This window comes from Heptranchias perlo, chromosome 30 (assembly GCF_035084215.1).
Source record: "Heptranchias perlo isolate sHepPer1 chromosome 30, sHepPer1.hap1, whole genome shotgun sequence".
Taxonomy (NCBI): Eukaryota; Metazoa; Chordata; class Chondrichthyes; order Hexanchiformes; family Hexanchidae; genus Heptranchias; species Heptranchias perlo.
The window spans coordinates 2,433,397-2,446,528 of NC_090354.1; the positions used below are offsets into that span (position 1 = coordinate 2,433,397).

General features: G+C 47.2%; 1 protein-coding gene across 3 annotated transcripts in view; it reads left to right on the forward strand.

The window, feature by feature from the left end:
• The first annotated feature begins 583 nt into the window (after positions 1-583).
• The window catches only part of odad4 (outer dynein arm docking complex subunit 4), a 63,743-nt gene continuing 51,194 nt past the window's right edge, over positions 584-13,132 (forward strand). The window contains exons 1-6 of one of the 3 annotated variants that reach the window (XM_067969347.1): positions 584-1,086; positions 4,611-4,742; positions 6,913-7,066; positions 9,359-9,420; positions 9,912-10,080; positions 12,209-12,433. In XM_067969347.1, coding sequence (XP_067825448.1) covers positions 964-1,086; positions 4,611-4,742; positions 6,913-7,066; positions 9,359-9,420; positions 9,912-10,080; positions 12,209-12,433 — 865 coding nt within the window. In that variant the 5' untranslated portion in view covers positions 584-963. The remainder of the gene's footprint in view (positions 1,087-4,610; positions 4,743-6,912; positions 7,067-9,358; positions 9,421-9,911; positions 10,081-12,208; positions 12,434-13,132) is intronic. The other 2 variants (XM_067969348.1, XM_067969349.1) reach the window with 2 other exon arrangements.

The following is a 13,132-nucleotide window of genomic DNA, read 5'->3' on the forward strand; positions in this document are numbered from 1 at the left end:
AGACAGAGACAGGGATCAGAGACAGAGACAGAGCCCGGAGACAGGGATCAGAGACAGGGAGCAGAGACAGAGCCCGGAGACAGGGATCAGAGACAGAGACAGAGCCCGGAGACAGGGATCAGAGACAGAGACAGAGCCCGGAGACAGGGATCAGAGACAGAGACAGAGCCCGGAGACAGGGAGCAGAGACAGAGACAGAGCCCGGAGACAGGGATCAGAGACAGGGAGCAGAGACAGAGACAGAGCCCGGAGACAGGGAGCAGAGACAGAGACAGAGCCCGGAGACAGGGAGCAGAGACAGAGACAGAGCCCGGAGACAGGGATCAGAGACAGGGAGCAGAGACAGAGCCCGGAGACAGGGAGCAGAGACAGAGACAGAGCCCGGAGACAGGGAGCAGAGACAGAGACAGAGCCCGGAGACAGGGAGCAGAGACAGAGACAGAGCCCGGAGACAGGGAGCAGAGACAGAGACAGAGACAGAGCCCGGAGACAGGGAGCAGAGACAGAGACAGAGCCCGGAGACAGGGAGCAGAGACAGAGACAGAGCCCGGAGACAGGGAGCAGAGACAGAGACAGAGCCCGGAGACAGGGAGCAGAGACAGAGCCCGGAGACAGGGAGCAGAGACAGAGACAGGGAGCAGAGACAGAGCCCGGAGACAGGGAGCAGAGACAGAGCCCGGAGACAGGGAGCAGAGACAGAGACAGGGAGCAGGAGCAGAGACAGAGACAGAGACAGGGAGCAGAAACAGAGCCCGGAGACAGGGAGCAGAGACAGAGACAGAAACAGGGAGCAGAGACAGAGCCCGGAGACAGGGAGCAGAGACAGAGCCCGGAGACAGGGAGCAGAGACAGGGGACAGAGACAGGGAGCAGAGACAGAAACAGAAACAGGGAGCAGAGACAGAGACAGGGGACAGAGAGCAACTGTCCGGAGACAGAGACGGTGAGACTGAGACAGGGGGATATGGCTGACGACGACGAAGAGGTTATTTCGGGCCCAATCTGCTCCTACCTCACTTACAAGTCAGAGGGAGACCGGCTGTACCTGCTGGGAGAGTATGAAAAGGCCATCCAATGTTACACACATGTAAGTTAAAGTGCATGTTCTCCACCGGGAGAGCAGTGAACACGTTAACTAGTTCAACCGATGCAAGTGGAGGGTGTTGTAACTTTAAGAGGCTGATACATTTTTTCACAGATTTGAAGGGTATCGGAGGTGATGTGGGGTCAGAGCTCTGTGACCTTTGGGACTAGTCTGATGAATGAAGGTGTTTTTTTTCCATTCCCACATAGTCCTTTGTTCCTTGGAGGAGGGAAGGGGACAGAGGGGTGAGTTTTAGTGGTGTGATAGTTTCCATTAATTGTTCCCAACTCGCAATGTTTTGCCCAGGATCAGAATTCTCACTGCAGTGTGTCTAGAGATGCATAGTGGGTCCCCTGGAGTTTTGCCTCAGGCAGTTTTCCCTGAAGTTACTCACAGATAGTTCCCTCCCCCAGGACTTAGCATTACTACTGGTTAGGGATGGGGGCAGGAGCATGAGGTTACACAGTCTAATGAATCAGGTGAGCCTGATGGGCTTTTATCTTCTTTTCCTATGTTCATTTGGAAGTGACTTAATAACCCATTCCACCCTCCAAAATGTTTTTCACTCCTCCTCTCTTGAAGGTAGAGCTTTACTCTCGCTGGATGCTGCCTCTTGGTGTGTCAGTCAAGTGATCATTCTTCAAGTGTAAGCCCACAGTGAGTGTCAGCAGGTGTTCTACCATGGAGTGCATTGGAACTCATCCAACGTCCATGCATACCTTCTTCCAGCAGGAGTCACTGGCTAATGATCAGGAGTAGGATTTTCCTCCTCCTTAACCTAGGGTGCTGAGCCCCATTGAACTGTCCGAACCGCTGCCCTGACTGGAATTAGCTAACTCAGCACACATCTAGGATAAAATCTGAGATCTTCCTGGTCTGTGTGGCTCAATACCACATTGGGTGATGTGTTTACCTGCTGAGACATCAGCCTTTAACTACAGGAACCCTTTTGTAAATGTTCCATTATCTCTCTGTGGTACATTAACTGATTTCAGCTGGGACAGCTCAAGGACTGCAACAGTTGGCCTCATTTTCTCCTCCCTAGCCCAGAGACAAAGCCTGCCAAGGTTCCTGCTCCTGTTCGCTCCCCAGTGATTCCTGCTGTAAGTTCGCATGTGCAGACATCGAGTTAAGGACCAGGCTGGGCTCCTCCACAGCTGCAGAGCCTGCCCTATGTATATAGAATCATGATGTGGAGATGCCGGTGATGGACTGGGGTTGACAATTGTAAACAATTTTACAACACCAAGTTATAGTCCAGCAATTTTATTTTAAATTCACAAGCTTTCGGAGGCTACCTCCTTCCTCAGGTGAACGATGCTACCTCCTTCCTCAGGTGAACGATTCCGCATCGTTCACCTGAGGAAGGAGGTAGCCTCCGAAAGCTTGTGAATTTAAAATAAAATTGCTGGACTATAACTTGGTGTTGTAAAATTGTTTACAATTATATAGAATCATACAGCACAAAAGGAGGCCATTCATCCCATCATACCCACGCTGGCTCTTTGAAAGTGTTATCCAATTAGTTCCACTCCCCTGCTCTTTCCTGAAAGCCCTGCAAATGTTTCCTTTTCAAGCATATATCCAATTCCCATTCGAAAGTCAAGGTTCACAACTGAAGAGCAGCCAATTGGGCAAAGAAGTGGAGGGTGGCAGGTGCACAGGGAGCTGTACCCTGGTGATGAGTCAACATAGTGAGGAGAGGAAGAGAGAAGGTATGATACAGAAATTTTAAAAAAACAGGTTTGAATAAAACAATGAACGAGTAGGTGTGTATTTTAAATATATTTAAGTGTCAGCCTTGGCTCAGTGGTAACACTCTCACCTGAGTCAGAGGATTATGGGTTGAAGTCCCACTCCAGACACTTGAGCACATAATCCAGTTCCTGGTGGGAGTGTTTCTACATAGAAACATAGAAGGTAGGAGCAAGAGTAGGCCATTCGGCCCTTCGGGCCTGCTCCGCCATTCAAAATGATCATGGCTGATCGTCTTACTCAGTACCCTGTTCCCGCTTTTTCCCATTATCGCTTTGGTATTAAGAAATATCTATCTCATTCTTGAATATATTTAATGACTTGGCCTCCACTGCCTTCTGTGGTAGAGAATTCCACAGGTTCACCACCCTCTGAATGAAGAAATTTCTCCTCATCTTGGTTCTAAATGGCATATCCCGTTTCCTGAGACTGTGACCCCGGTTCTGGACTCCCCAGCCATTGGGAACATCCCCCCTGCATCTAGTCTGTCTGGTCCTGTTAGAATTTTATATGTTTTAATGAGATCACCTCTCATTCTTCTAAACTCTAGTGAATATAGGCCTAGTCGACCCAATCTCTCCTCATACGTCAGTCCTGCCATCCCAGGAATCAGTCTGGTAAACCTTAATTGCACTCCCTCCATGGCAAGGAAATCCTTCCTCAGATAAGGAGACCAAAACTGCACACAATACTCCAGATGTGGTCTCACCAAGGCCCAGGACAACTGCAGTAAGACATCCCTGCTCCTGTACTCAAATCCTCTTGCAATGAAGGCCAACATACCATTCGTCTTCCTAACTGCTTGCTGCACCTGAATGCTCGCTTTCAGCGACTAGTGTACAAGGACACCCATGTCTCGTTGCACCTCCCCTTTTCCCAATCTATCACCATTCAGATAATAATCTGCCTTTCTGTTTTTACAACCAAAGTAGATAACCTCACATTTATCTACGTTATACTGCATCTGCCATGTTCTTGCCCACTCACCTAACTTGTCTAAATCACATTGGAGCCTCTTTGCATCCTCCTCACAGCTCAAATTTTACCCCAGCTTTGTGTCGTCTGCAAACTTGGAAATGTTACATTTAGTTTCCTCATCCAAATCATTGATATATATTGTGAATAGCTGGGGCCCAAGCACTGATCCCTGCGGTACCCCACTAATCACCGCCTGCCACCCGGAAAAAGACCCGTTTATTCCTACTCTCTATTTCCTGTCTGTCAACCAATTCTCAATCCATGCCAGTATATTCCCCCCAATCCCATCTACATCAAGCTTCACTCCATATCTAACCTGTGCTGTACCTGCCCTAGGAGTGTTTGATTGGACAGTGTAGAGGGAGCTTTACTCTGTATCTAACCCGTGCTGTACCTGCCCTGGGAGTGTTGGATGGGACAGTGTAGAGGGAGCTTTACTCTGTATCTAACCCGTGCTGTACCTGCCCTGGGAGTGTTGGATGGGACAGTGTAGAGGGAGCTTTACTCTGTATCTAACCCGTGCTGTACCTGCCCTGGGAGTGTTTGATGGGACAGTGTAGAGGGAGCTTTACTCTGTATCTGACCCATGCTGTACCTGCCCTGGGAGTGTTTAATGGGACAGTGTAGAGGGAGCTTTACTCTGTACCTGCTCTGGGAGTGTTTGACACTGGGCATGGAAATGGAAAGTGTTCCATTCTCCAACATGATTATTTCTCATCTTAATGAATGCAAAAAAAAATCAAATTATTATAAAGCATGCTGGATGTTGAAGGTTGTTGAAATTTCCATTGCAGGCTCTCCAACAAGAACCAAAGAACAGGAACTGTCTGGTTGCTCGTTCACGATGCTACCTGAAAATGGGAAACACCACTGCTGCTCTGAGCGATGCAGAGGCCTCTCAGTTGGGCAATAAAGAATTCTACAAGGTAATGTTGGTAGAACAATTAATTCAGCGGATTTATTCCCTTCGATGTTTCTCCTCCTTTGGCACTGTACCTGAATGGCCAGTCTTTGTGTGTGAGTCTAGACAGTGAGCGTCATCAGGCTAATCAACACAGAGGGCATCACAAACGAGCCTGATCCTGTGATGTTAGGAGCTCCGCACTAATGGACTCCCAGATGGAGTTACTAGATAGCAACCAGGAGCAAGAACCCTGCCTGATTTTTTTTTCCAGTCTCTGACCCGGTGCTGCTGAGGCCAGTTGTAAACAATATTATGCTGGAATCTCTGACCACCATCTAAACAGGTAGACAAGACCTTGGTTTAATGTCTCATTGGACAACGCAGCTCTCACTCAATACGATGCTGAACTGTCTGTTTAGATTATGCAGTTAAATCCTGAATGTCCCCAACTGCTGCCCTGACACAGATCAATTGACTGAACCCAGGACCTTCCTGCTCTGTAGGACTCAATTTCTCATTGGGTAATTCATTTGGACACTGAGTTCATTAGGAAGCTTATTATTGTGCAGTTTCTGATCTGATTTGGACATAGAAAATGTTGGGGTGAACTCCAGCTCTAGACCCAAGGGCAGGTACTTTACTTAAAAATAAACCTGGCGAGCAAAAACACAAATCATTGACCCAGGCAGTAAAGTCACCAGTCCTCTTTTCCATAGAGAATTCCATCCCCTCCAAGTTACACACCATCCTGACTTGGACATATATCACCGTTCCTTCATCATTGCTGGGTCAATATCCTGGAATTCCCTACCTAACATCATTGTCACCACAAGGACTGCAGTGGTTCAAGGAGAAGGCCCACCACCACCTCCTCCAGGCAACCGAGGATGGGCAATACATGTGGCCTTGTCAGTGACACGCATTCAAAGGAACATAGGAACAGGAATAGGTCATTGAGCCCCTCAAGCCTGCTCTGCCATTCAATGATATTATGGCTGAACTCAACCTCAACTCCATATCCCTTGATCCATTTGCCTAACAAAAATCTATCAATCTCAGTCTATGAAAGCTCCAATTGTCCCAGCATCCACAGCCTTTTGGGAGAGCCAGTTCCAGATTTCCACTACCCTTTTTGTGAAACAGTGCTTCCTGATTCCACTCCTGAACGGCCTAGCTCTGATTTTAAAATTATGTCCCCTCGTTCTTGATTCCCCCATCAATGGAAATAGTTTCTCCATAACTACCCTATCGAATCCTTTTAACATTTTAAACACCTCAATCAGATCACCCCTCAATCCTCTAAACTTAAGGGAATACAAGCCAGGTTTATGCAATCTGTCCACAGAATTTAACCCTCTAGCCCCAGTATCATTCTGGTGAATCTGTGCTGCACCTCCTTCAAGGCCAATATATCCTCCCTGAGGTGCAGTGTCCAAAACTGAATGCAGTAACTCCAGATGGGGTCTGACCAAGGCTCTGCACAATTGAAGCATAACTTCCTCCCCTTTGTGTTCCAGCCTCCTTGAGATAAAGGCCATCATTCCATGAGCCTTTTTGATTGCTTTTTGTACCTGCCTACCAGCTTTAAATGATTTGTGTACTTGGACTCCCAAATCTCTTTGCTCCTCTACAGTTCCTAGTTTCTCACCATTTAGAAAATACTCCAATTTATGTTTCTTAGGTCCAAAGTGGATGACCTCACACATGCCCACATTAAACTCCATCTGCCATAGTTTTGCCCACTCACTTAATCTGTCTATGTCACTTTGGAGAGGGATTAGAACCAGGAACCCTGGCTGATTTTCCCTCCCTGGTCCTAGGTTAAGGCCATCGAGCCACCACTACTGCTGCCCCTGCTCAAATGAACTAACCCAGCTCAGACCAGGTAACGAACCTGGGATGGCTCAGGTACTCACAGGGATAAGCTGAGTTTTCAGGGGAGCTCAGTGGGGGCACACTTAAAGTTGGCATCTCTTTGGTGAGGGGGGAATTAAGCCTGTGACTGCCCCCACCCCCACCTGTGGTGAGGATATTGGTGTTGTGCATTGTGCTGCATGCTAGCAACATAACTTTAATTATTAAATGATTACTAGCTTTAAAGATTTCCCAGATTATCATAAACACCCAATGCTTATTAAAGCTAATGTGAACATTTTAAAATTATAAAGGGAGTATTTTTTTTGTCTTATTAGGGGCTTTTTCGGAAGGCTGAGACCCTTTACGCTAAGGGTGAGTTTGAACTCGCCTTAATGTTCTATCATCGAGGACATAACCTCCGTCCAGATGACCGCAATTTCCGCCTGGGAATTCAGAAGGCTCGGGAGGCTATCGACAACTCTGTTGGAAGTAAGTGTGTTTTGGGAGGGAGTAGCCCCTGACCTGCCCCTCACTTTCTAGTCCCAGGAATCCACATCAACTGGAGCCAGTTCAGGCAAATGGGCTGCAAACTTCACTGTGGGCCCTGACACTTCTGCTGCTCCACAAACCCCATGGTGGTAGGGGCCTTTCATTTTTATTCTCTTTCCACCCATTCTGTTTCTCAACGCCAACAGCTTACACTCCTAAAAAGATCCTCTCATACGGAAAGGTGACTTCAGAGTCACAGTTTGGATTGTGAGCAGGACGGAAAAAAGCGAAAATAGACAAAGTTGAGGGTGGGGTTTATGATGTGAAAACCCTAGGTGAAGAGAAGGGTTTTTAGGTAGCTTTTGAAAGCAATGAGGGAGGTGGTGTGGTGGTGGGAGTTCGGGAAGGAGTTCCAGCAAGCTCCCCTGCACCATAGATGAGGGGACACAAATTGGAGGGAAAAAGATGTTAGAGTTTTTGAGGTTGTAACTGGCATAAAATCATAGAAAGGTTACAGCACGGAAGGAGGCCATTCGTCCCATCGAGTCCGCGTCAGCTCTATGCAAGAGCAATTCAGCTTGTCCCACTCCCCTGCCCCATCCCTGTAGCCCTGCAATTTTTTTCCTTTCAAGTACTTATCCAGTTCCTTTTGAAGGCCATGATTAAATCTGCCTCCACCACCCCCTCGGGCAGTGCATTCCAGATCCTGACCACCCGCTGTGTAAAAAAATTGTTCCTCATGTCACCTCTGGTTCTTTTGCCAATCACCTTAAATTTATGTCCTCTGGTTCTTGACCCTTCTGTCAATGGGAACAGTTTCTCTCTATCTACTCTGTCTAGACCCATCATGATTTCTAGATAAGGGGGAACCAGTGGATGTAGTACATTTGGATTTTCAAAAGGCATTCGATAAGGTGCCACTCAAGAGGTTGTTACACAAGATTAGAGCTTGTGGGATTGGGGTAATATATTAGCATGGATAGAAGATCGGTTAATGGACAGAAAACAGAGTAGGAATAATTGGGTCATTTTCGGGTTGTAACTAGTGGGGTGCTGCAAGGATCAGTGCTTGGGCTTCAGCTATTTACAATATGTATCAATGACTCAGATGAGGGGACCAAGTGTAATGCATCCAAGTTTGCTGACAACACAAAACTAGGTGGGAAAGTAAGCTGTGAGAACGCAAAGAGGCTGCAAAGGAATATAGACAGGTTAAGTGAGTGGGCAAGAAGGTAGCAGATGGAGTATATTGTGGGGAAGTGTGAGGTTATTCACTTTGATAAGAAGAATAGAAAAATAGAATATTTTTAAATGGTGAGAAACTATTAAATGTTGGAGTTCAGAGAGATTTGGGTGTCCTTGTACACGAATCACAGAAAGTTAACATGCAGGTACAGCAAGCAGTTAGGAAGGCAAATGGTATGTTGCCTTTTTTGCAAGGGAGTTGAAGTCTAAGATTAAGGAGGTCTTGCTGCAATTATATAGGTCTGTGTGTACAGTTTTGGTCTCCTTACTTGAGGAAGGATATACTTACTTTTGAGGGGGTGCAACAAAGGTTCACTAGATTGATTCCTGGGATGAGAGGGTTGTCCTATGAAGAGAGATTGAGTAGAATGGGCCTATACTCTGTGGAGTTTAGAAGAATGAGAGGTGATATCATTGAAATGTATAAAATTCTTAGAGGGTTGACAGGGTAGATGCTGAGAGGCTGTTTCTCCTGGTTGGAGAATTTCGAACTAGGGCCATTTAGGATTGAGATGAGGAAAAATTCCTTCACTCAAGGGTTGTTAATCTTTGGAATTCTCTACCCCAGAAGGCTGCGGATGCTCAGTCATTGAGTATATTCAAGACTAAGATCGATAGATTTTTGGACACTAAGGGTATCAAGGGATATGGGGAAAGGGTGGAAAAGTGGAGTTGAGGTAGATGATCAGCCATGATCTTATTGAATGGTGGCGCAGGCTTGAGGGGCCGTATGGCCTACTCCTGCTCCTATTTCTGATGTTCTTATGAATGATAAGAGGTTCTGGGTGACTGAACAGCAGACAATCCCGTCCAAAGACTCAGCTGCTGTACGGCCATGCTAGGCACCCCGGTCCAAGTCACTGCAGAGTAACAGAGGAATGCATGAGAACTCAGAGTTGTGTTTGACCTGTATTCCATTCAACTGAGGATAGGGGAATAAGAAAAACTGAAAACTAAATAGGATCTGCTCAGAGTCCTGAACAGACCTCTATAGCTGCTGTTACCTCCTAATGAGAATTCTCACTCATTGAATGATTATTCACACAGGCCCATCCTCGGTGAAGCTCGAAACTACAGGGGACCTGTCTTTCTTTTACAGACGGGAGGAGGTAAGCTGCTACATTAAAGCTTTAACAGGGCCGAATGCCTCGACTGGATCTCAAATTCACGAGTGTTAAAAAATATTTAATTTCAGAGGTTTTCCCCCCAAGGCTTGGGGTAAATGCAGCACTTGGATCAGGAGGGGCTGCTCCTTTACTCATGTCGGTCCCCGTCTTGGGTACAATCCCATGGGTGGCAGTCATCCTTCAATACCTCACCCATTCTTCATGTGTGAGCCTAGAAAGACTGTCGGTAGGCTATTTGAGGTGAGGTTGAGGGCTATGGTGAGATGGTGGGTAGGTGGGATTGAGGGATATGGTGAGAAGGTGGGTAGGTGGGGTATAGGGATATGGTGAGATGGTGGGTGGGTGGGGTTGAGGGATATGGTGAGAAGGCAGAGAGGTGGGGTTGAGATCACTACTCTAATACGCAAGGGCTTGCTTAGTTTTGCTCTGGGACAGTGAGAATAAACTGATCACACTTCCTATCTCTCAACAAGAAAGTGGTACCGAAAACCAAATCTCAGCTCCGACGGCAGAAATTAAACCTGAAGCAGCAGAGCAAGAAACAGGAGCATGAGGAGCCGAAAACCAACAAAACCGTCCGAGTGCTGCTCGGGGAGCTGTATGGAGACAAGGAATACTTGGAGAAACTGCTGCTGGACAAGGGTAAAGGTCCACTTTCACTTGCTCAGTATAAATTAAATCCTGGTGTGGTTATCGGCTTGGCACACTGCCCAAGCAGTGTTAAATTAGTAAAGCGATCCATTTTAAAGAGAGAGCTACATCATTCAGGTTCACCATCGAGCCCCATTCAAACAGAATCTGTTTAATAATATTAATTTGTATCGAGTGGTAGCTCAAAACAGCGATAGAGAGTCACAGCCCGTTTTACACTACGCCTGATTGTAGTTTCCATTGAAGTCAACGGAAAACAAAACCAGGCAGAGTGCAGAAGGAGCTGCCAATTCACTATCACCTGGTTTGTACGACCGCCAAAGATAAAATTACTATCCCACAGTGTTGTTTCCAATGTTCTCCTTTCCTCCCTGGACTCTTGCTTTGTTTAATTTCCAGCACCCATTGTCCATCCGGTTCCTTGCCCAAGTTGGCAACTGTTCTTCACGTGTGAGCCCAGACGGACTTTCTAGTCTTTGTGAGTTAGTACTGCAAGGCCTCACCTCACCCTCCACAAACTCTGGCACCTAGTTCCTGTCCCCCACTAAGCCCCCCCCACCTTCATCCCCGGCATTTAGTAATCGACCACTGACTCCCTGCTTCCAACACATCAAATTTAATATCCTAACCCCAACCTACCTCTGCAACCTCCTCCAGTCTCGCGTCCCTCCCTCACCTTCCTTTGCTGGTGACCCTTCACCCATCTTGGTCCCACTTTCTGGAACTCTCTCCATATACCCCTCTCCCTCACCTTTTCTCTCCATCCATGAAAATCCGACTTTTCCCAACAATCAGCTGCCTCTCTTAGCTCCTTCACAAAAAGCTTGGGGCCTGCTCCTTTTCTCCTTTGGAGGGAGTGCTGCAGTGTCGGAGGTGCCGTCTTTCAGATGAGATGTTAAACTGAGGCCCCATCTGCCCTCTCAGGTAGACGTAAAAGATCCCACGGCACTATTTTGAAGAAGAGCAGGGGAGTTCTCCCCGGTGTCCTGGGCCAATATTTATTCCTCAACCAACACCTAAAAAAGATGATCTGGTCATTATCACATTGCTGTTTGTGGGATCTTGCTGTACGCAAATTGGCTGCCGCATTTCCTACATTACAATAGTGACTACACTTTACAAGTACTTCACTGACTATAAAGTGCTTTGGGACATCCTGAGGTCGCGCAAGGCGCTATATAAATCCAAGTTCTTTCTTTTTGAGGTGTTTTTCTATGTTAAAAGGGCAAAATAAATACGTTGTTGCTGTTTAGTCACTGGGCCACCAGAGGGAACTCAGGGTCCTTTTAAATCTACAAACAGTTCCCATTTTTTGTGATTTCTGAGAATACTTTTAATTGAAAACATTTTTGTTTGTGAATTAAGAAGTTCTGCGGAGAGCTGGCTGGACAGCTCACTGATCCTGATGTGAGGGACAGACAGTTGAAATAAAGTTCTGAGTGTCTGTATCACCGTCGGCAGGGCCTGAGGGGAGGCCAAATATTTTCCCACACAGAATGGGAAAATAATCAGAGAAGGAGCCCCCTCATCTCACTCATACACACCCAGCCGGAAGCTCGTGTTAGAGTGGGATAGGTGGAGGCCTGTGTTTCTGGGCAGCCTGATCCTTCCCTGCCCTCTCACCCAGCCGGTGCTGCGGGGGGGACTTCCAACCAAGAGAAGCTGAGAAAAATAATCTTAAAAATGCTTTCCTCTTGACTCAGTGGGTAAATCCACTGCCTGATGTGGTACCCAGCCATCCAGGAAAGTCCCAGTCTGTGCGGAGTTAACTGTTCTCAGCCAGGGCATCGGTAGGGATGGGAAGGGAAAAAAAAAATCGGCCAGAGGTCCCACTCCTGATCTCTATCCAGTCACTTCTGCTGGAAACTGCACATCTTGAGTGAGGATAGTATTTGGATCAACTGTGATGCCCTTCACAGTCCAGCAGCCTGCTGTTACTCACTGTCAGTACACGTCACAGCCTTTACCCCGTGAAAGTGAGAACATTCAGGAGAGGAGGGGAGAAAGTTTGGGGTGGGGGGGATAGGGCATTTCATTGTAAGAATTGTTGATGTATTTTCCTTGTTGCGAAATTCACAGAACAGATATTTCCCATTTTTCTTTCCCACGATGAAATCAGAACTGATGAAGACGAACACGGAGTCTGGTGGAACCATCCAGGATCTGATAATGAGCGGAATCGCATTCCTCGACACGCGCACCGAGTTCTGGAGGCAGCAGAAGCCCATCTTTGCCCGAGAGCGTGAGCGGAGATTGAAGGAACAGAGCTGGAAAAGCAACAGAATGCAACCGCGGTCAGAACACACCATGTACCTCCTCACACGTCTTGAACAAATCGACCTGCGTACGTGAAACAGACTGGGGGGGGGAGAGTCACATCAAGGGTCGGATGGGGCACAATGACAACCATCACCAAACAAATACCCGTTTAGACTGTATTATATCTGGGTGACTGTTGCACTGAGCCAGCACTTTTTATGTGACTTTTGCACTGGTCAACAAAACATCTCCCACTACAGGCACCAGTGTCAGTTCTGGTGCAGTAAGATACATAGTCTCACTGCCCATCGAACACTCCCAAGGCAGGTACAGCACAGGTTAGATACAGTGTAAAGCCCATCAAACACTCCTAGGGAACATACAGCATGGATTAGATACAGAGTAAAGCTTCCTCTACCTTGCTACTATAATGTGCCTCAGCCCCAATCTCAGCATGTCCCTCCATCCCACCCCCCAAAAAAGCCTGCACCAACGTATGAGAAAATCCTACTGTTGCAGATTATGCTTCCGTTAATGATGCTGGTTCCCCTGTACCACTGGTAAGCGCTTGAATGTATCCACGATAAGCGCTCCCATGTACCCCGACAGCTGCGAATGGGCATTGACCTGGGAGTGGCTATTAGAGAGGTGATTGGTGGGGAGATCCACAGGCTAGTGGAAGAGGCCAGTTTCCTTTAAGGGTAAGAAAAGAAATGATTGAATCAGAGAAAGTAAGCTGGGGCTACTGAACCACACAGACCAACAGGTCCCAGGGTCGATCCAT